The 22,578-nt window shown below is 43.4% G+C and overlaps 2 protein-coding genes across 2 annotated transcripts in view; both read right to left on the bottom strand.

Annotated features, from left to right (window-relative positions):
• Positions 1–17,237, bottom strand: part of kat14 (lysine acetyltransferase 14) — a 74,221-nt gene extending 56,984 nt beyond the window's left edge. The window contains exons 1-3 of the mRNA XM_056280051.1: positions 16,979–17,237; positions 12,288–12,409; positions 2,342–2,463 (exon numbers count right to left, since the gene is read on the bottom strand). Coding sequence (XP_056136026.1) covers positions 2,342–2,463; positions 12,288–12,409; positions 16,979–17,237 — 503 coding nt within the window. The remainder of the gene's footprint in view (positions 1–2,341; positions 2,464–12,287; positions 12,410–16,978) is intronic.
• Positions 17,238–19,999: 2,762 nt separating this feature from the next.
• LOC130112612 (protein PET117 homolog, mitochondrial) lies at positions 20,000–22,149 on the bottom strand. Its single transcript, XM_056280052.1, has 2 exons — positions 21,856–22,149; positions 20,000–20,149 (listed from the first exon to the last, which is right to left on the bottom strand). Exons 1-2 carry the CDS (start codon positions 21,949–21,951, stop codon positions 20,000–20,002), a joined length of 246 nt encoding a protein of 81 aa, XP_056136027.1. The 5' UTR covers positions 21,952–22,149.
• Between the last annotated feature and the right edge of the window lie 429 nt (positions 22,150–22,578).

Genomic DNA, 22,578 nt, shown 5'->3' with positions numbered 1-22,578 from the left:
AGGGATGGTCGTTCCCTCTTCACATAGATGGCCTCTTTGGCTCCCCGTTCAAACCAGCGTTAATCCCCATCAAGGATGTGCACATCCTCATCCTTGAAAGAGTGGCCACTGGTCTGTAGATGGTGTAGACTGTGGAGTCCTGGCCTGATGCATTAGATCTTCTGCATTGTGCCATCCGCTTTACCAGCGTCTATTTGCTTGTCCCGATGTGCAAGTCACAGCAATCCTCCTGGCACTAAACAGTGTACACTATATTGCTCTGTTTGTGCCGGGGGACCCGATCCCTGGGGTGGACCAATTTCTGGCGCAGTGTGTTTTGGGGTTTGCGTATTTTCCAAACATCGCATCTCAGTTGCTTTCAAACACCAAAACACGCTGTGCCAGAAATTGGTCCACCCCAGGGATCGGGTACCCCGGCACAAACAGAGCAATATAGTGTACACTGTTTAGTGCCAGGAGGATTGCCGTGACCTGTACATCGGGGAAACTAAACAGATGCTGGCCAAGAGGATGGCACAACACAGGAGAGCTAACACGTCAGGCCAGGAATCCACAGTCTACACCGGGGTGCCAGTCGATCGCGAGATGATTTTGAAAAATGGAGTTAGATTTAAAAAAAATAAATGTAAAAGAAAATCGGCAGTCCCTTGTGTTCACATCTTGATTGACATCGAATCTGACTAACCATTAAGAGGCAAGGTCTGCATTAGCCCTGTGTTAGTCAAATTCAACATCAATCAGAATATTATTTGCGAATTATCTCACTCGCAAGCTCTGATGTATGAAGGCATAACCTTACATTTGCTGTCAGTGTCAAAGTGGAGTGGAGGAGACAAGAGCCGTGACTAACATTAACAAGATTGACATCTCTTCAACATTCTTTTGAGTGTTCGGAGACGACAAACAACAAAAATGGCAGAAGTTTGTCAGAGCTTGTCAGAGTCTGATAGGCACTTTACTGACTTTGCATCCATTGAACCTGTTGCCAGCTATCTGTCTTTTCCATTTGGAATTACTGATGTGGATGACATTGCTTCCGAAGTGGATTCACTGTTTCACCTGGACAGCCCTGCTGTGGAGAATGAGGTCCTCACACTTCAAACTGACATTGAGATTAAATCCAGGGCAATACAAGGGATGAAGGGAGCGTTCTGGGAGCTACTGCTGCAGGAAAAATATCCCAACCTCAGGAGATGTGCTATGAACTTCACAGCACTTTTTGGAACAACCTACCAGTGTGAACCTTTTTCTCACATGAAGATCAGCTATTCGAGGTACAGATCCACAATGACAGATGACCACCTTGTGGCCTGCATAAGACTATCAACCAGCTGAACCCTGACTATGAGAAGCTAGCCTCCTCCTCCCAGTACCAGCAGTCCCACTAAGGTAGAGAATGACATTTATTTCTACTTTTCTAAACACAGAGAACTATACTGTATAGTGCCTGTATTATTTTCTGTTTGTCGTGTGTATTGAATGGGTATTACAGTAATATGGTTCCATATTTGGGCTGGTAGAGCTCGGCTGGCGGACAAATGTAAAAGTAGATCTTGGTTCAAAAAAGGTTGGGCACCCCTGGTCTACACCCATCTACAGGCCAGTGGCCACTCTTTCAACAATGAGGATGTGCACATCCTTGATAGGGAGGAACGCCTGTTTGAACAGGGTGTCAAGGGGCCATCTATGTGAAGAGGGAACGACCATCCCTGAACTGAGGGGGAGCCTAAGAGTACATCTGTCACCATCTTACAATGCTGTGATTGCAAACATTTTCAAATCCTCTGACAAGTACACATGGCAATTGTAACTCTAGTTATTTCTCACGGCAATTTGCATATGAAACTGATCATGTTTTCATTTGTTATGCCACTGTATTGTTTACAAGGGTGGGGATACCTGCAATCAACTGAGACTGAAGAGGTCACTTAGATGATGAAGAAACATTTCTCTCTCAATAAATGTGTCCAGATGAACTGACTCAACTTTCTGTGAGGACTTCCTCTTGTTTCTCCTGGATGTGTCATAGGGTCATCTACAAACTCAACCCCTGCATTCTCAAATTCATTATTTCCTATGGCTCGATCAACTCAAACAAATCTGATCTGTGCTGGACAAAGTTAAGTCGTAGATACAACGTCTGGCTTGCTGGATTTGTGCCCAAAGCTCTGCCTGGTTTTACTTTAGTATTGAGACATTAAACTGCACATCCAACTGAAACCAGGATGCAAGAAAAAGTAGGAGAAAAATGGAAAAATTGATTTTGACAATTTCTAAATTTCCTGAGCTTTGGAGCAGGGAATAAATGTGGGAAGGACCAGATTTCGTCATTATCCCTGACCTGGTTCCCAGTAGGAAGGTCCAGTGCCTGCCGATGAAGGCACAGATGTCCTCCTTCCATCTGAAGTAACCTTGGCGGCCAGTTCCTTCCAGGGAGAGATTATACATTGCCAACATCACAACCTACAACACAGACATGGCAGGGTCATATTTAATGACAACAGTCACACAGACCCACAGTAACACAATTACACTGCAACACATTAACACAGTCACACTGACATGGTAACATATCAACACTGTCACACAATTACACAGTAACACAGCCACATTGACACGATAACACATCAACACTGTCACACAATTACACAGTAACACATTAACACAGTCACACTGACATGGTAACACATCAACACTGCCACACAATTACACAGTAACACATTAACATAGTCACATTGACATGGTAACACATCAACACTGCCACACAATTACACAGTAACACATTAACACAGTCATATTGACATGGTAACACATCAACACTGCCACACAATTACACAGTAACATCTGGTATCACTTCTTCCTGGTTCGAACTCATCATCATATGCTAGCCATCTTAACAGACCAAGTTCCTTTCCCAGTTTTGATTGTTTGCCAACAAAATACCATGTTTCTAGAGTATGTTTCTGTGTCTGACATTCTTGTGTAAGAAGTGGAGTTGTGCAGCGTCTAGTGTGTTGGTGTAGTGTTCTGTGCTGTCACATCTCACTCTCAACCTTCACCGCTGGCTAGCAGACATGCGAACAGGAGAGTCAAGCATGTAAGTCTCTCCCTGCCAGTACATAGCCTCTCCAACAGCAAGCCCTATGTAGCGCCTCCTCGTGGCAACACATGGTAACTGGGTAAACCTTGGACCCTGGCTGAACTACAAGGGACTCGGAAGAGGTCTGGCCCCTAGACGTGCAGTACTCAGGCCGTCAGGTGTGTGGATATTCCCTGATGTCCACGAACCAGACCCCAGCTATGGGTTAAATAGTGCCACTGCCTCATGAATAACTCGGGAAAGGAATAGGCTACGGCAGTAAACCCCTACACAATATCAATGTCTACAGTGCTGTTGTTTTTTGTTTTTCTTGCCCTTTTGTATGTGTTTAAGTGGGAGAATGCTGCTGGCGTCATGTCTGGCTGAAGCTTCTCCCTCTCGTATCCCCCCTTCCCATCCACCCCTGTATGTCTGTGTTATGTTTATCTGGTGTCTTGTTTCACCCTGTTTATTGTAAAGCAACTTTGAGTGTTAGAAAAGCACTATATAAGTTTGATTTATTATTATTATTATTATTATTATTATTATCATTATTAGAGTAAATGATGTTATCGGGTCTTGCTCTATCGCATCTTTTATACGGGCAAGGATCATTCTTTCCCCTATACTTGTTTGGGTCAGGAATTTAGACATAGACATTTCAATGTCTTTCCATCAGGCTACGTAATCTGCACTGCACCAGTGAATAAGTGGGCGCAGTTGTGCTGCGTGGAAGTATTAATTCAGGTTCAGAAGTGCCCTTCCTCCTTTATCTTTTGTTAACTGAAGAGTGGTATAACGTACTCTAGGCCTTTTACCTTCCCTAATAAATCTTGAAATTACATTACATTGCTTTACAGTCATTTAGCCGACGCTTTTATCCAAAGTGGCTTACAATAAGTGCATTTAATGTAGGAAATCAGGAGAACTACTAGTCATCAGAGGTCATAGTGCATCTTCTCTCTAAACAAGCATCTAAGAGCAAAACCAGTGTTAAAGTAAAAGTGCGAAAGAAGAGAGATTTTTTTTGTTTTGTTTTTTTTAAATGAGTGAATACAATAAGTGCTAAGAGCAAGTAACAGGGTAGTAGTTCTTGAAGAGGTGAGTTTTCAACCTGCGCCGAAAGATGGGCAGCGACTCTGCTGTCCTGACATCAGTGGGGAGTTCATTCCACCACTGTGAGGCCAGGACAGAAAAGAGCCGTGACTGGGTCGATCGGCAGCAGGGGTCTCTGAGCGACGGGGCAACCAGGCGTCCCGAGGCAGCAGAGCGAAGTGGTCGGGCGGGGGTCAATCAATCAAGTTGCATTTTATATAGCGCTTTTCTAGCTGCAACAGGTAGGGCTTGACCATGGCCTGGAGATAGGAAGGAGCTGTTCCTTTCACTGTCCTGTAGGCTAGCATCAGAGTCTTAAACTCGATGCGGGCAGCTACTGAGTAAGACTATGAGCTTATCCCATTTAAGAAATTGGACTTGTGGTATATTCACAGGTAAGGACTGGAACAAATATAGCAGACGTGGTAAAATGTTCATTTTCATCACATTTATCCTGTCGTATAACCCCAACGGATAACGGGACCACCTGTCAATATCTTTCCTTATGCTGGCATCGATATGTTCATAGTTACATTTATATAGTTTTGTTAGGTTTTTAGGGTATTTTCACTCCCAAGCAATTAATTGATTTTGCTTCTCAATTTATTTTAAATTCTCTAAGCTTTTGGTTTGGTAAGCAATTAAACATGAGAACATGAGTTTTAAGTTTATTTAATTTACAACCTGAATATGAGCCGAATTATTCCGAATTTTCATTAGGCGCATAACGGTGTTAACTGGGTCGTTTAGGTGATCATAACATCATCCGCGAAGAGACTTATTACACATGTACGACTGTTGATTTATATCCCTGTAATTGAAGTGTCCTGTCTGATCATTTGGGCCAATGGTTCAATGTATAGCGCGAATAAAGTTGGACTAAGGCAGCAGCCTTGTCTCATTCCTCTCTCCAACGTAAAACTTTCTGAGAGAGATCCACTCACTTTTACTCTAGCTGTGGGTTTGTTATAGATCGACTTAATGCAATTAATTGATTTTCTGTTAAAGTAAAATTTTTGCAAAGCCAGTCTGGTCTTCATCTGTTAATTAATTAATCCATTCATTCATCTTCAGCTGCTTCTCCGGGGTCAGGTCACAGTGGTAGCAAGCTAAGTAGGGCTCTCCAGACATACCTCTTCCCAGCAGATTGAACATGTAGTCCCTCCACCGAGTTCTGGGTCTACCCCGAAGTCTCCTCCCAGTTGGATGTGCCCGGTAAACTTCCAAAACGAAGGCGCCCAGGAGGCATCCTAATCAGATGCCCAAACCACCTCAACTGGCTCCTTTTGATGCGAAGAGGCAGCGGCTCTACTCCGACTTCCCTCTGGATGTCCAAGCTCCTCACCCTATCTCTAAGGCTGAGCCCAGGCACCCTATGGAGGAAACTCATTTCAGCCGCTTGCATTTGTGATCTCACCCTTTTGGTCACTACCCAAAGCTCATGACCATATGTGAGGGTTGGAACAAAGATTGACTGGTAAATTGAGAGCTTTGCTTTCCGGCTCAGCTCCCTCTTCAACCACAATGGTCCAGTACACCGTCTGCATCACTGCTGATGCTGCACCAATCCGCCTGTCAATCTCCCACTCCATCCTACCAAGACCCCGAGATACTGGAACTCCTTCACTTGAGGCAACAAACTCATCCCCAACCCAGAGGGAGCAATCCACCATTTTCTGGTCGAGAACCATGGTCTCAGACTTGGAGGTGCTCACTCTCATCCCGGCCATTTCACACTCAGCTGCAAACCGTCCCAGTGCACGCTGGAGGTTGCATTCTGATGAAGCCATCAAAACCACATCATCTGCGAAGAGCAGAGAGGCAATTCTGAGGTTCCCAAAACGGACACACTCCTCACCTTGGCTGAGCCTTGAGATTCTGTCCATGAATATCACAAACAGAATCAGAGACAAGGGAGAACAATGGTGGAGTCCGACACCCACCGAAAACGTGTTTGACTTTGTGCCGAGAATGCCAACACACCTCTCACTTTGGTTATACAAGGACCGGATGGCTTGTAGCAACTGCCCCGGTACCCCATACTCCCGAGGTACACAGTCATAAGCCTTCGCCAAGTCCACAAAACACATGTAGACTGGCTGGTCAAACTCACATGCCCCCCTCAGCACTTCCACAAGGGTAAAGAGTTGGTCCGTTGTTACACGGCCAGGACGGAACCCGCATTGTTCCTCCTGGATCCGAGGTTCGACAATCGGTCGGAGCTTCCTTTCCAGCACCCTAGAGTACACTTTCCCAGGGAGGCTGAAAAATGTGATGTCCCAATAATTGGAACACACCCTCCAGTCCCGCTTTTTAAACACGGGAACCACCTCTCCAGTCTGCCACTCCACAGCTAAGACAGCCCAACAATTTCCAGAGCCTTCAGCATCTCAGGGTGAATCTCCTCCACACCTGGTGCCTTGTCACCGAAGAGCTTCTTAACTACCTCAGAGACCTCTGCCAGGGATATGGGTGGCGCTTCCCCCGAGTCTTCAGACTCTACCTCCTCCACTGAGGACATGTTAGCCAGGTTCGGGAGCTCCTCAAAGTGTTCTTTCCACTGCTCGATAACAGCCCGTCCGGCTCAACAGTTCCCATTGAGGACATGTTAGCCAGGTTCAGGAGCTCCTCAAAGTGTTCTTTCCACTGCTCGACAACATCCCCAGTCCGGGTCAACAGTTCCCCTCCCTGGCTGAACACAGCCTGAGTCAAGCTCTGCTTCCCTTTCCTGAGTTGCCGGATGGTTTGCCAGAACTTCCTTGAGGCCAACCGAAAGTCCTTCTCCATAGCCTCACCGAACTTCTCTCACACCCGAGTTTTGGCTTCCGCGACTGCCGAAGCCGCAGCCCTTCTGGCTTCTCGATATCTGTCTGCTGCTTCAGAAGACCCCTGCGCCAACCAAGCCTGAAATGTCTCCTTCTTCAGCCTGACGGCTTCCCTCACCGCCATTGTTCACCAGCACGTTCTTAGGTTGCCACCTCGACAGGCACCGATGACCATATGACCACAGCTCCTGCCTGCCGCATCTGCAATTGAGGCTTTGAACAAGGCCCAATGAGACTCAATGTTGCCAGTCTTCCTCAGGATACACAAAAACTTCTTCCGGAGGTGGGAGCTGTAGATCTCACAGACAGGAGCCTCCGCCAGACGTTCCCAGTTCAACCTCACTACATGTTTGGGATTACCAGGTCTGTCCGGCAGCCTTCCCCGCCATCTGATCCAACTCATCACCAGGTGGTGATCAGTTGACAGCTCTGCTCCTCTCTTTACCCGAGTGTCCAAAACACCTATTCAGTCTATGTTCATCTATTAAGTCCGGTACAAATGATTTGAGCCTGTTTGATATAATAGAGGTGTAGAGTTTGTAATCAAAGTTTAAAATTGATATTGACTTATAGTTCTGGCAATATTCCTTGTCCTTTAGTGGTTTGGGTAGTACTGTGATTATTGCTTCCTTTCACGAGGGTGGAATAGTATCTTTGGTCATAATCCAGTTAAAGGTAGTGTGGAGTAGAGGTGCCAGTTCTTTTTCAAACTTCTTGTACCACTCTGATGGATATTCATCACTACCTGGTGCCTTGTTTATTTTCAGTTTTCCTATTGCTTTCTGGATTTCATCTATAGTTATCTCTGTTGTTGGGCACTCATTTTGTTCTGTACCTATAGAGCAGGGGTGGCTAACCATGTGCCATGGAGAGCCATGTGTATGCAGGTTTTCATTCCAGCTGGACTCCACACCAGGTGATTTCACTGATCAGCAACCCTTCAACCAAAGACGAAGAATGTATCAGTGAAATCACCTGGTGTGGAGTCGGATTGGAATGAAAACCTGTATACACATGGCCTCCATTGCACATGGTTAGCCACCGCTGCTATAGCGGATAGGTCCAGGGAGTCAAAGGAAAGCTTTAGTATCATTTTGATTATGGGGCAATGATTGGGTATAGAGTTCTTTGTAGTAGTCTCTAAAAATGCTTTCAATTTTTTTCAGTTCATATTTAAATTGATTTGTTTTTGGGTCATGCATTTTATGGATCTTGGTTTTTGTTTGTTGTTTCCGTAATCGTCTTGCAGTAATTTGGTGGCATTAGGGCCTTATTCATAGTAATTTTGTTTTAAGTATCTCTATTTCAACCCAGCCACTGAGGATGCACAAGCCAGTGCATCCTTAGTGCCGGTCCCAAGCCCGGACAAATGGGGAGGGTTGCGTCAGGAAGGGCATCCGGCGTAAAATCTTTGCCAAATCAAATATGCAGATCATAAATAAGACTTACATACCGGATCGGTCGAGGCCCGGGTTACCAACGACCGCCACCGGTACTGTTAACCAGCAGGGTGTCGGTGGAAACTATGCTACTGCTGGGCGAAGGAGAAGGAGAGGGGGAAAGCATGTCCAGAGGCAGCTAGAGAGGAGGAAGGGTAGGCATGTGGAGGTGAGAGTTGGAACTTTGAATGTTGGCACTATGACTGGTAAAGGGAGAGAGCTGGCTGACATGATGGAAAGAAGAAAGGTAGGCATACTGTGTGTGCAAGAGACCAGGTGGAAGGGGAGTAAGGCCAGGAGTATCGGAGGTGGGTTCAAATTCTTCTACCATGATGTGAATGGGAGGAGTAATGGGGTAGGGGTAATTCTGAAGGAAGAGTATGTCAAGAGCATGCTGGAGGTGAAGAGAGTGTCAGACAGAGGGATGAGTATGAAGCTGGAAATTGAAGGTTTATTGCTGAATGTTATCAGCGCATATGCCCCGCAAGTTGGGTGTGAGATGGATGAAAAAGAAGAATTCTGGAGTGAGTTGGACGACATGGTGGAGAGGGTAGCTAAGGAGGAGAGAGTGGTGATTGGAGCGGACTTCAATGGAAATGTTGGTGAAGGGAACAGAGGTGATGAGGAGGTGATGGGAAGGTATGGAGTCATGAAGAGAAATGTGGAAGGACAGATGGTGGTCGATTTTGCGAAAAGGATGGAAATGGCTGTGGTGAATACATATTTCAAGAAGAGGGAGGAACACAGGGTGACGTACAAGAGTGGAGGAAAGTGCACACAGGTGGACTATATCTTATGTAGAAGGCGCCATCTAAAAGAGATTGGAGACTGCAAGGTGGTGACAGGGGAGAACGTAGCTAGGCAGCATCGGATGGTGGTCTGTAGGATGACTTTGGAGACCAAGAAGAGGAAGCGAGTGAAGACACAGCCAAAGATCAAATGGTGGAAGTTGAAGAAGGAAGACTGTTGTGTGGAGTTCAGGCAGGAGTTAAGACAGACACTGGGTGGTAGTGAAGAGTTGCTGGATGGCTGGGCAAGCACTGCAGAAATAGTGAGGGAGACAGCTAGGAAGGTACTTGGTGTGTCATCAGGACAGAGGAAGGAAGACAAGGAGACTTGGTGGGGGAATGAGGAAGTACAGCAAAGTATACAGAAGAAGAGGTTGGCAAAGAAGTGGGATAGTCAGAGAGATGAAGAAAGTAGACAGGAGTACAAGGAGATGCAGCGTAAAGCGAAGAGAGAGGTGGCGAAGGTAAAGGAAAAGGCATATGGTGAGTTGTATGCGAGGTTAGACACTAAAGAAGGAGAAAAGGACTTGTACCAATTGGCTAGACAGAAGGACCGAGCTGGGAAGGATGTGCAGCAGGTTAGGATGTTAAAGGATAGACATGGAAATCTGCTGACAAGCAAGCAGAGTGTGCTAAGAAGGTGGAAGGAGTACTTTGAGGGGCTGATGAATGAAGAAAATGAGAGAGAGAGAGAAGGCTGGATGATGTGGGGATATTGAATCAGGAAGTGTGGTGGATTAGCAAGGAGGAAGTGACGGCAGCTGTGAAGAGGATGAAGAGTGGAAAGGCAGTTGGTCCTAATGACATACCCGTGGAGGCATGGAGATGTTTAGGAGAGATGGCAGTGGAGTTTTTAATTAGATTGTTTAACACAATCTTGGAAAGTGAGAGGATGCCTGAGGAGTGGAGAAGAAGCATACTGGTACTGATTTTCAAGAACAAGGGCGATGTGCAGAACTGTAGCAACTACAGAGGTATAAAGTTGATCAGCCACAGCAGGAATATATGGGAAAGAGTAATAGAAGCTAGGTTAAGAGGAGAGGTGACGATTAGTGAGCAGCAGTACGGTTTCATGCCACAAAAGAGCACTACAGATGCAATGTTTGCCTTGAGAATGTTGATGAAGAAGTATAGAGAATGTCAGAAGGAGTTGCATTGTGTCTTTGTGGATTTAGAGAAAGCATACGACAGGGTGCCGAGAGAGGAGGTGTGGTATTGTATGAGGAAGTTGGGAGTTACAGAGAAGTATGTAGGAGTGGTGCAGGATACGTACAAGGGAAGTGTGACAATGTTGAGGTATGCGGTTGGAATGACAGATGGGTTCAAGGTGGAGGTGGGATTACATCAAGGATCGGCTCCGAGTCCTTTCTTGTTTGCAATGGTGATGGACAGGTTGACAGACAAGATCAGGCAGGAATCTCCGTGGACTATGATGTTTGCGGATGACATTGTGATCTGTAGCGAGAGTTTGGTGCAGGTTGAGGAAAGCCTGGAGAGGTGAAGGTATGCATTGGAGAGAAGAGGAAGTCAGTAGGCACAAGACGGAATACCTATGCATGAATGAAAGGGACGACAGTGGAATGGTGAGGATGCAAGCAGTAGAGGTGACGAAGGTGTATGAGTTTAAATACTTGGGGTCAACTGTACAAAGTAACGGGGAGTGCAGAAGAGAAGTGAAGAAGAGTGCAGGCAGGGTGGAGTGGGTGGAGAAGAGTCTCAGGAGGGATTTGCGACTGAAGGGTACCAGCAAGAGTCAAAAAGAAGGATTACAAGATGGTAGTGAGACCAGCTATGTTATATGGTTTGGAGACAGTGGCACTGACAAAAAGACAGGAGGCAGAGGTGGAGGTGACAGAGTTGAAGATTTTCATTGGGAGTGACGAAGGACAGGATTAGGAACGATTATACTGTATTAGAGGGACAGCTCAGGTTGGACGGCTTGGAGACAAAGCAAGAGAGACAAGATTGAGATGGTTTGGACATGTGTGGAGGAGAGATGCTGGGTATATTGGGAGAAGGATGCTGAATATGGAGCTGCCAGGGAAGAGGAGAAGAGAAAGGCCAAAGAGGAGGTTTATGGATGTGGTGAGAGAGGACATGCAGGTGGCTGGAGGACAGGAAGAGATGGAAATGGATGATCCACTGTGGCCCCCCCCTAACGGGAGCAGCTGAAAGTAGTAGTAGTAGTAGTAGTAGTAGAGTGGGAGCTATAAGAGATGTTTTTTTAATCCAAATCTCTTTAATTGCTCATGCTCTGTTTGTGATAGGTGGGTTTCTTGTAGAAAGCTGGTCTGCGTTTTTTCCTTTTTAATTCTAGCCATAATTTTAGCTGTTTTGACTGGGTTTCCTAATCCATTTACATGTAGACATAAACTATCTCTTCTTGTTTAGTATCCATAGGTTGTTTTTGGGTCTTTTAAGTTTGTAGTAATTCCCCCACAGGCTAACAAAAAGATATTCATGAGTGATTAACAGCGTTATAAACAGCTAAGAAAATCCAAGCTTAAATATGTTCACAAAAAGTGACTTCCAAAAAGAGGTGTTAACACCCTTCATTACATTTTGACTCTCTTTTTTTTTGAGGGGGAAAGCCTTCCACTTGGGGAGGGCCCCTAGCTAGTTGTGAGATTCAACCCAAAGGAGTTGATCTGTGATTAAAGTTTTACTTATGTAAATAATACAAACGGAAAAACACACACTTACTTGTTACGCTGTGATAGTCTGGTATGCATACTTGTTAAGTATCTGTTCCAGCTACCTCTTTCTGTTTGGCTAGCAGATACAGTACAGGTACTTACAGAAAGAGCTGTTGTTAGAGAGCATTGAACAGCTGTATGAAGTACAGATCTTTATCAAGTTTAAAATTTTACTTTTATAAACCTGGTAACCTCACAGTGCTAAAGGGAAACATCCATGAACCTGTGATTTTCTGTCAGCTGTTCATTAGTCTCCATTACCATGGTATGTAAAGACACAGTGGCGCCGGCAGCCGTAATCCTGTATGCACTGTGCGTACAAGATTACGGCTGCTGGCGCCACTGTAAAGACACACAGTGTCTACCTGCTGCCATGTCAGCCTCATCCTCTCAAACGTTTCCTTCCCGTCTTCAGAACAGTCATAACAAGTGAACTTGAAGAAGTTGTCTCCTTTCAGGTAACTGGGCTGCTGTCCATGTAGCTGAGCTGACGAGAGACAGAGACAGAGAGAGAGAGAGAGAGACAATTAAAACTCTGGCTTTTATGAGAGAGGTGAACACAGGGGCTGTTTCTTCACAGTATTCCTTCTATCTTGAGAGAGAGAGAGAGAGAGAGAGAGAGAGAGAGAGAGAGAGCGAGCGAGAGAGAGAGCGAGAGAGAGAAAAGTATGTAGCAGCCTGCCACAAAGTGAGGGACAATGAGTGACTAAAATCAGTTCATTAATATAGGTCTGTTTGTTTGTTTGTTTGTTTGTTTGTTTGTTTGTTTGTTTGTTTTCGACTCTTATCTTGTTTGTATTGTTTGTTATGACATTGAGTAATTTGTATCATATGTTAATAATCCTTTGGCAATATGAGAATGTTGTCATGTCAATACAGCACATTTGAATTTTTGGAAAAATTTTTGAGAGAGTGACAGAGAGAGAGAGAGACATAGATAGAGAGCGACAGAGAACGAGGGAGAGAAAATTGGATTTTAAAATTCCATTTTATTTAAAAGATCACAGTGATCATCAAACAATTAATTGAATTCCATGATTCAGAGACAATTTCCATACAAAAGAAGTAAAACATTATTGAAAACAACTCATCATCCACCACAGAACAAACCACATCATTACAGCACCACTGTCGAATGAAAACATCAAAAATCACTGCTTTATAAAACCCGAACTCACCCCAGACTCTGGACCTCAGCAAGGACACATCCAAACATCACTGCTTTATAAAACCTGAGATCACCCCAGACTCTGGACCTCACCAAGGAAACATCCAAACATCACTGCTTTATAAAACCAGAACTCACCCCAGACTCTGGACCTCACCAAGAAACATCCAAACATCACTGCTTTATAAAACCTGAACTTACCCCACACTCTGGGCCTCACCAAGGAAACATCCAAACATCACTGCTTTATAAAACCTGAGATCACCCCAGACTCTGGACCTCACCAAGAAACATCCAAACATCACTGCTTTATAAAACCTGAGATCACCCCAGACTCTGGACCTCAGCAAGGAAACATCCAAACATTACTGCTTTATAAAACCTGAGATCACCCCAAACCCTGGATCTCACCAAGGAAACATCCAAACATCACTGCTTTATAAAACCTGAACTTACCCCAGACTCTGGGCCTCACCAAGGAAACATCCAAACATCACTGCTTTATAAAACCTGAGATCACCCCAGACTCTGGACCTCAGCAAGGAAACATCCAAACATCACTGCTTTATAAAACCTGAACTCACCCCAGACTCTGGATCTCACCAAGGAAACATCCAAACATCACTGCTTTATAAAACCTGAACTCACCCCAGACTCTGGACCTCACCAAGGAAACATCCAAACATCACTGCTTTATAAAACCTGAACTCACCCCAGACTCTGGACCTCACCAAGGAAACATCCAAACATCACTGCTTTATAAAACCTGAGATCACCCCAGACTCTGTATCTCACCAAGGAAACATCCAAACATCACTGCTTTATAAAACCTGAACTCACCCCAGACTCTGGACCTCACCAAGGAAACATCCAAACATCACTGCTTTATAAAACCTGAACTCACCCCAGACTCTGGATCTCACAAAGGAAACTAACAAATGAATCACATCCTGTCCTGCCTCTCCCTGTTTTAGTCCTTCTGCTGATAGATATGGACATCATTGCTTCTCCTATTATGAAGTTTAGAAGGGTCCACTTTGTCATATTCACTCTTCTGTAACCTGTAAATGCTGTTTTCAACCACTTTTCATCAAAACACTGGAACAAAATCCCCAACACATTAAACACATCTTTAAATCTGTTGCAGTCCATAAAACAGTGAAAAATAGTTTCTATCATTCCACAAAACAGACATGTATTGGACACTGTAGGATGATTCCACAAAACAGACATGTATTGGACACTGTAGGATTAATCACAGATAGAAAGGCATTCACAGCAATAGCCCCGTGTAGGATTCTCCACTGAATGTCACCTGTTCTTTTTCCGAGGGTGGCTTGTACAATACTCTCCATACAGGTTTAACATCATCATTAACATTTAATTTTTGCCTCCACACTATGTCAGTCTTCCCATTTAGTGTTGAATTGGTTTAACACTTTGACACAACACTTGTAAACTCGTCCAGTGCAATCATTCATTTTATGAGAAAGTTCCAAATCTGGGAAAGGATCATCCTGATCAGGAGTTTCCACCTTTGCACAGTAGTCCTACAACAGTTCCCGTTCAGTGTCAGTCAGTCTCTCAACCCAACGAATTAGTATCTTCCTAGTGTGACGAATAGACTTCTGCCTCAGATGAGAAGCCACGTCACACCAGGTCCAGCTAAATCCACTATGTCTTTTAATGTTACAGTCCCAGTGTTGCACAGTGTTAGAGTAAGGCCTGGTGTTAAACCATCCTGTATGCCCAACATGGTTCTATGAATAACAGGTTCTTTTAATAACCAGTACAGAGAAAGAGTACGTTCCTTTCTTTTCCATGTAAACAGATTCCATGCTTTGAAGACTCCTTGATAGAAAACAGGTAGTTCAGAAAAATGTAAATATTCAAAATCCATCATAAACAAACCTGTATCAAGAGCCTAAACAATAGTTCTCCTCAGAATGGCACTTGCTACTCCTTTCCACACAATGTGAACAGACCTTGTAAGATATTTCTGCAGAAACTGTAACCTGCAAGCCGCCACTCTACTTGCCAAGTAGTGCACCTCCCTCTTTTTTGAGCAAGAAAAGCACACTTTGGGATACCCAATGTAGTCTGTCCTCAAAAAAAAAAAAAATCTATTAAGGTCGCTAGTAATTTCTGTATAAAACCAGCAGGGGCTTCCATACAAGCCAACCAATGCCATACTGCAAAGGCTACTAAATTATTGGCTATCAGCACCCTGCCTCTAAAGTATATCTGGGGCAACGTCCATCCCTATTTTTTCAGTCTCCTCTCAATTTTTTCTAACGCACCCTCCAAGATATTTAAACCCATCTTTTTTCAATGATAAATTCCTTGGCAAACGTAGAAAACCACCACCCCAATTTCCAGCTGCTAAGGCTTCAATTTTTTCCCAATTAACCTTTTCAGCTGAAATCATTCCAAATACACTAACAACCTTATATAGATTGTCAACATCACCTTGATTTTTTACAAGGACTAATACATCATCTGCAGTCTCCCCGCCTGCCGCCTAATGACTGCTAGGATAGGCTCCAGCATCCCCGCGACCCTGAGAGCAGGATAAGCGGTTTGGATAAAGGATGGATGGATGGTAAAGACAATCCCTCAATACAATTCTTAACTTTGTACAACAATGGTTCAATAGAAATAGCATATAACATTCCTGAGAGAGCAGCCCTGACAATTGCCTCTGTTTATGTTGAAAGGGGCACTCAAACGTCCATTCATCTTCAGTACACTCTCAATATTCTAATACAAAACATTGATTATGGCAATAAAAGCTGGGCTGAAGCCAAAACACTCCCTAGTCTTCCAGAGGTAGAGGTGTTCAACCTGGTCAAATGCCTTCTCTTGGTCCAATGAAATGAGACCAATATCAAAACCCAATGAAACGAAGACTTCCAAAACATCCTGCATTAAAAACACATTGAGATAGACCTACCAGGTTCAGACGTACTGTGTGTATGTCTGATCCTGATGAATGACTTGATCCATCACTTCTTTCCATCTATTGGCCACAGCTTAATGTCTTAAGATCTCCTTTCTTTGGCAGTAAAATTATTACTGCTCTTCTGCAGCTTAAAGGCAACAACATTTTCTTAAACCCTTCATTCAACACAGACAACAAACAAGTCTTGTCCAATTTCACTCCAGAAAGTCTTGTAAAATTCCACTGGATGACCATCAAATGCCAGGCACTTTGCCTCTGTCGATGCCCTACAAAGCTGCATGCATTTCTCACAACACCAGCAAAAGACAATAAAGTATCTATCTCAAATTTATCTGACAACTCTTGACTCTCTTGTAGGTCACTATGGATAGAAGGGTCTGCTAAATTAGTAAGTATTGATGGTTGATCAGTGATTATCAGGTTGGGCACATTGTCACATCCTGAAGTTCATTGTCTTTATTTAACTGTCTGTCCTATGTAGGTGTAAGGTGAGTGTCGTTTGAGCTCTACTTAAAATGAAACAGCAGTGCTATTATGTCAGAAACAAAAAACCTGGCTGAGCCTGAGTTTTACTTATTGATGTTGTACTATCTGTTGGTAAAGGTCTTCTACCAACTTGTTCTGTCATATCTGCTTGCTGGACACAAAAACTTCACTTCTTCAAACTCAAGAATACCTGCCTTCTCCTTACTCATTTGGCCGCTATGATGAAAATGCAAAACACTATGCACCCTACCGTTTTCCTGGAAAAGTCCAACCACACACTAACCATTCAAATCAAATACTACTACAGTCTGGAGAGTTTGACATTCATGTATTAGCTATTACCCTAAAAACACCATGGATAGAATATACCAAACAATTTGTTTCATGTAAATCTTCAGGATTGTAACTTTAACCTTGCAGTGACTTCTGAGAAAACTCACCAGCAGGAATCCACTTGTGACACTTGTCACAGTAGAAGGCCATGTCCTGACAGGCCCACGCAATTTCGCCCTCTTCCCCAAGGTCACTGTTGAGTGAGTCGCCACTCTGGTCGTGGGAGAGATCAACTGAACCCTGGTCCTCCGACTCCACGATGAGCAGTGTCTCCCCCTCAACCTCGCCTTCCTCCAAGCCCTCTGAGGCTGACGTGCACACCGCCTCATCCTCAGCCACACCCAACTGATCACTGCTGCTGTCCATGCTTCTATTCACACCTGTACAGGTAACAATCGATATCACAATATAACTGTCAATTAGACCATATCGCTCTGTAACTGAACATTATTCTATAACTAATATCACAATATGATCATCAACTAGATGACCTGGGCTGACTTCTAGCGTCTGCCTTCATGACATTTGGCTTCATAATATTAATAACTGCTATTCTCTTAATCTCTCTTCTCCAATATTCTACTCTAACCCCTTCATTTGTCCTACTAATTTCACTATTTTCTGTGCTTAGTTCACTTATGGCTAAATTCTCCAGTTTTCTTTCTCAAACAACTCATGTTATTTGCCAGCCTTTAGTTCCTAGTCTGTTTACTAGCTTCAAGTTTAGCCTAGCTTAGCAGTTAGCTTTATTGTATTTGCAGTTAAAGCAGCCTCATTAAAACAATGGTGTATGGTTCCTGATCCAGTAACAGATAGGCTGTCTCTACTAGTGATGTGTCTGTGAGTTACAGCAGCCTCTTTGGGCTAGGTTTACGTTAGATGTGACAGGCACGCCACATAGCCTTAGCCCCGGGCCTGACAGCAGAGCTGCTATTGTTAGCACTAGCTCAGCCTCATCAGCAGACTGTCAACATAACTGTCAAATAGACCACATTGCTCTATAACTGAATATTATTCTATAACTAATATCACAACATGACTGTCGACTAGGCCATATCACTGTACAACTGAATATCATCCTATAATTAATATCACAATATGACTGTTAACTAGACCATATCACTGTATAACTGACATTATTCTATAACTAATATCACAGTATGACTGTCAACTAGGCCATATCGCTCTATAACCGACATGATTCTAGGACTAATATCACAATAGGACTGTCAACTAGGCCATATAGCTCTCTAACTGAATATTATTCTGTAACTAATATCACAACATGACTGTCGACTAGGCCATATCACTGTACAACTGAATATCATCCTATAATTAATATCACAATATGACTGTTAACTAGACCATATCACTGTATAACTGACATTATTCTATAACTAATATCACAGTATGACTGTCAACTAGGCCATATCGCTCTATAACTGACATGATTCTAGGACTAACATCACAATAGGACTGTCAACTAGGCCATATAGCTCTCTAACTGAATATTATTCTGTAACTAATATCACAACATGACTGTCGACTAGGCCATATCACTGTACAACTGAATATCATCCTATAATTAATATCACAATATGACTGTTAATTAGACCATATCACTGTATAACTGACATTATTCTATAACTAATATCACAGTATGACTGTCAACTAGGCCATATCGCTCTATAACTGACATGATTCTAGGACTAATATCACAATAGGACTGTCAACTAGGCCATATAGCTCTCTAACTGAATATTATTCTGTAACTAATATCACAACATGACTGTCGACTAGGCCATATCACTGTACAACTGAATATCATCCTATAATTAATATCACAATATGACTGTTAACTAGACCATATCACTGCATAACTGACATTATTCTATAACTAATATCACAGTATGACTGTCAACTAGGCCATATCGCTCTATAACTGACATGATTCTAGGACTAATATCACAATAGGACTGTCAACTAGTCCATATCACTGTATAACTGAATATTTTTCTGTAACTAGATACCACAGTATGACTGTCGACTAGGCCATATCACTGTATAACTGAATATTATTCTATAATTAATATCACAGTATGACTATCAACTAGACCATATAGCTCTCTCACTGAATATTATTCTGTAACTAATATCACAACATGACTGTCGACTAGGCCATATCACTGTACAACTGAATATCATCCTATAATTAATATCACAATATGACAGTCAACTAGACCATATCGCTCTATAACTGGATATTATTCTATAACTAATATCACAGTATGATTGTCAACTAGACCATATCGCTCTGTAACTGATATTATTCTATAACTACAGTATGACTGTCAACTAGACCATATCGCTCTACAACTGACATTATTCTATAACTAATATCACAGTATGACTGTCAAATAGATCATATCGCTCTATTACTGACATTATTCTATAACTAATATCACAGTAAGACTGTCAACTAGACCATATCGCTCTATAACTGAATATTACTCTATAACTAATATCAGAGTATGACTGTCAACTAGACCATATCGCTCTATAACTGAATATTACTCTATAACTAATATCATAGTATGACTGTCAACTATACCATATCGCTGTATAACTGACATTATTCTATAACTAATATCACAGTATGACTGTCAACTAGACCGTATCGCTGTATAACTGACATTATTCTATAACTATTATCACAGTATGAGTGTCAACTAGACCATATCGCTCTATAACTGAATATAACTCTATAACTAATATCAGAGTATGATTGTCAACTAGACCATATCGCTCTATAACTGACATTATTCTATAACTAATATCACAGTATGACTGTCAACTAGACCATATCGCTGTATAACTGACATTATTCTATAACTAATATCACAGTATGACTGTCAACTAGACCATATCGCTGTATAACTGACATTATTCTAGAACTAATATCACAGTATGACTGCCAACTAGACCATATCGCTCTATAACTGACATTATTCTATAACTTTATATCACACTATGACTGTCAACTAGAACATATCCCTGAGAAACTGAGCATCACTGTACACCAAACCTAATACCACATAATATGACCTGACGGTGGTTGGCAACTTGCGTTAGTTGTGTGTCTTTCCAGATTTGTGGAGCTTGAGGTCTCTCTCAACCTCCAACTCTCTGGTCAGAGCCCTCTGTTCCTCCAGCAGCCTAAGATTTTCCTTCTTCTTCTCCAAACGCTCCAAGTCCCTCAGTACCCCCTCGTGGAGTCTCTACAACACACAACAACATATTTAGAGCATAAAAACCAAGGGTGCTACTACAAGCAACCAAATAAATGCTGGAAAATGTTAGCTGTGCCTTCCTGCTTACATGGTTTGCTTGATGCTGAGTTTATGATGAGACATACAAGGTGACAGAACTTATAACTAATTAATGAAGGTCATTTTAAATGACATTGTGTAAAAATATTTGAGGTGCCTCTACTTTTAAAGTCCAGTAGGTAGCTAGTTATGGGTGAAATTGGCTAGAGCCCCTGTTTATCTGCAATATCATCACTGTCAGGTGGAAACCTTGTATATCCAAAACCGTTACATTTCAGGACATTAGCAAAACGTGTTTTTAAAATAACTGACCACCGTCACTGGTGCCGGAAGTTAGCCAGGTTGCTATTGCAGGTTATGGTGATGAAGACAACACTGACAAATACTGCGTATGGACACGTCAACCCTAAGATTAATACATGGACCTAAGGTTGAATATGGGCGAAATTTCCCTGTAAGAATAACACCAGTTAAAACATTTTCTAACAACACTCACAGGTATTGTAATATACACTTGTTAGACAGTTGCTTACATGCATTGGACAATAATTTTTGAAAATGTGCATTTAATAAATAACAATGGCACATCAACAGTAAACAGTCAGACAAAGTCACCTCGTCACAGCTTCAGCTCCGCTATGTGCGGCACGTCATTCAACAGGGTTAGGGTTAGGGGGAGAGTCAGAGTTAGGGTTAGGGGGAGGGTCAGAGTTAGGGTTAGAGGGAGGGTTAGGGTTACGGGGAGAGTCAGAGTTAGGGTTAGGGGGAGGGTCAGAGTTAGGGTTAGGGGGAGGGTCAGAGTTAGGGGGAGGGTCAGAGTTAGGGTTAGGGGGAGGGTCAGCGTTAGGGTTAGGGTTAGAGGGAGGGTTAGGGTTAGGGGGAGGGTCAGAGTTAGGGTTAGGGGGAGGGTCAGAGTTAGGGTTAGGGTTAGTGTTAGGGGGAGGGTCAGAGTTAGAGTTAGGGTTAGGGGGAGGGTTAGGGTCAGAGTTAGGGTTAGGGTCAGAGTTAGGGTTAGTGTTAGGGGGAGGGTCAGGGTTAAGGTTAAGGTTACAGGGAGGTGCGGTGAGAGGACCCAGTGGAGTTATGAGATTTAGTCACCAGCTCTTACTTTTCATTGATTAAATGTTTGTACAACCCACAGACAGTCAGTCGTAAGGGGTGACCAATAATATTGATTTGCGAAAACATAAAAATTAGTAAATATACGAGGGTTCCGCCCGACAGCGACACCATAAATAAACCAAAGACCTGCTCCTAATCAAGCCGATACAGTAGACGAAGTCATGTACCTTCGTCTGCAAAAACACCCACAACAACCAACCCGCTGCTCAGAAAAGCAGAAAAGGATAAAGGTTTCTAGAATTTCTGGGGCTTATTGTCAATAAAACAAAAAGAAACGCTAGACAGCCTACAAGCGTGAACGGAAGCTAGTCAACATGAACTTTAACTGCACCAGATGAAGGAACCTTACTGGATCAGACTTTAAAGTTTGCGACCGCTTCTTGACCAGGGCGACAGCTTTTCCATAGCAGCTGCTCTGACAACACGTTTCAGCCACGACGACCCCTGAACCTGCGCTAGCTAACAGCTAGCTAACAGCTAGCTAACAGCTAGGCTAGCACCGGCGTGGCTGCACGGACGCTTGTTTGGTTTACCTCTCTGTCCCGGTTCTGTTTAAGGTGCACACCGGCCACGGTGCTGAGAGTCAAGACCACAGACACTCCCAGGACAACTTTAGAGCTCGTCGACATCACGTTAGCAGCGCTAGCTCCCCGAGCGTTAGCCTCACTGTGCTCTCCACCGGCCGGACACAGGGCTGGCAGAGCGGGCAAGCCGTGACCTCTTTTTCATTTGGTCTTCTTTTGCTCCTTCTTCCGCTTCTTCTTCTTCTTCTGCTTCCTCTCCTCCTCCTCCCTTTTCTTCTGCTTACTCTTCTTCAGCCACTTCCTCCTCCCGCTTGCTTCTTCTTCTTGTATGAAGGTTGAAAAATAATTTTCTGAGGAAGTCCCGCCCCCTACTGACAATGAGTATGAACAGGAACTACTACTGGTCAAGTCAAGTTTATTTGTATTTATTTGTGTAGCCCAATATCACAAATTACTGATGTGCCTCATGGACTTCACAACAGCCTGTCCTTAGACCCTCTCACGGGATCAGGAACACCTCCCTAAAAACCCTTTAACAGGGAGAAACAGTAGGAAGTAAGCTCAGGGAGAGCAGCAGAGGAGGACCTCTCTCCCAACACAACAGCCTGTCCTTAGACCCTCTCATGGGATCAGGAACACCTCCCTAAAGACCATTTAACAGGGAGAAACAACAGGAAGAAAGCTCAGGGAGAGCAGCAGAGGAGGACCTCTCTCCCAACACAACAGCCTGTC

The sequence above is a fragment of the Lampris incognitus genome, chromosome 5 (genome assembly GCF_029633865.1).
Source record: "Lampris incognitus isolate fLamInc1 chromosome 5, fLamInc1.hap2, whole genome shotgun sequence".
NCBI lineage: Eukaryota > Metazoa > Chordata > Actinopteri > Lampriformes > Lampridae > Lampris > Lampris incognitus.
The sequence above is the reverse complement of the archived record's forward strand: the minus strand, read 5'-3'. Positions and strand labels throughout refer to the sequence as shown.

Excerpts from the sequence above, each read along its gene's own strand:
- LOC130112612 (XM_056280052.1), bottom strand. The coding sequence starts at position 21,951 with ATGTCGACGAGCTCTAAAGTTGTCCTGGGAGTGTCTGTGGTCTTGACT. Across the intron at positions 20,150-21,855 it reads AACAGAACCGGGACAGAGAG|AGACTCCACGAGGGGGTACT; the intron begins GTAAACCAAACA and ends TGTGTGTTGTAG.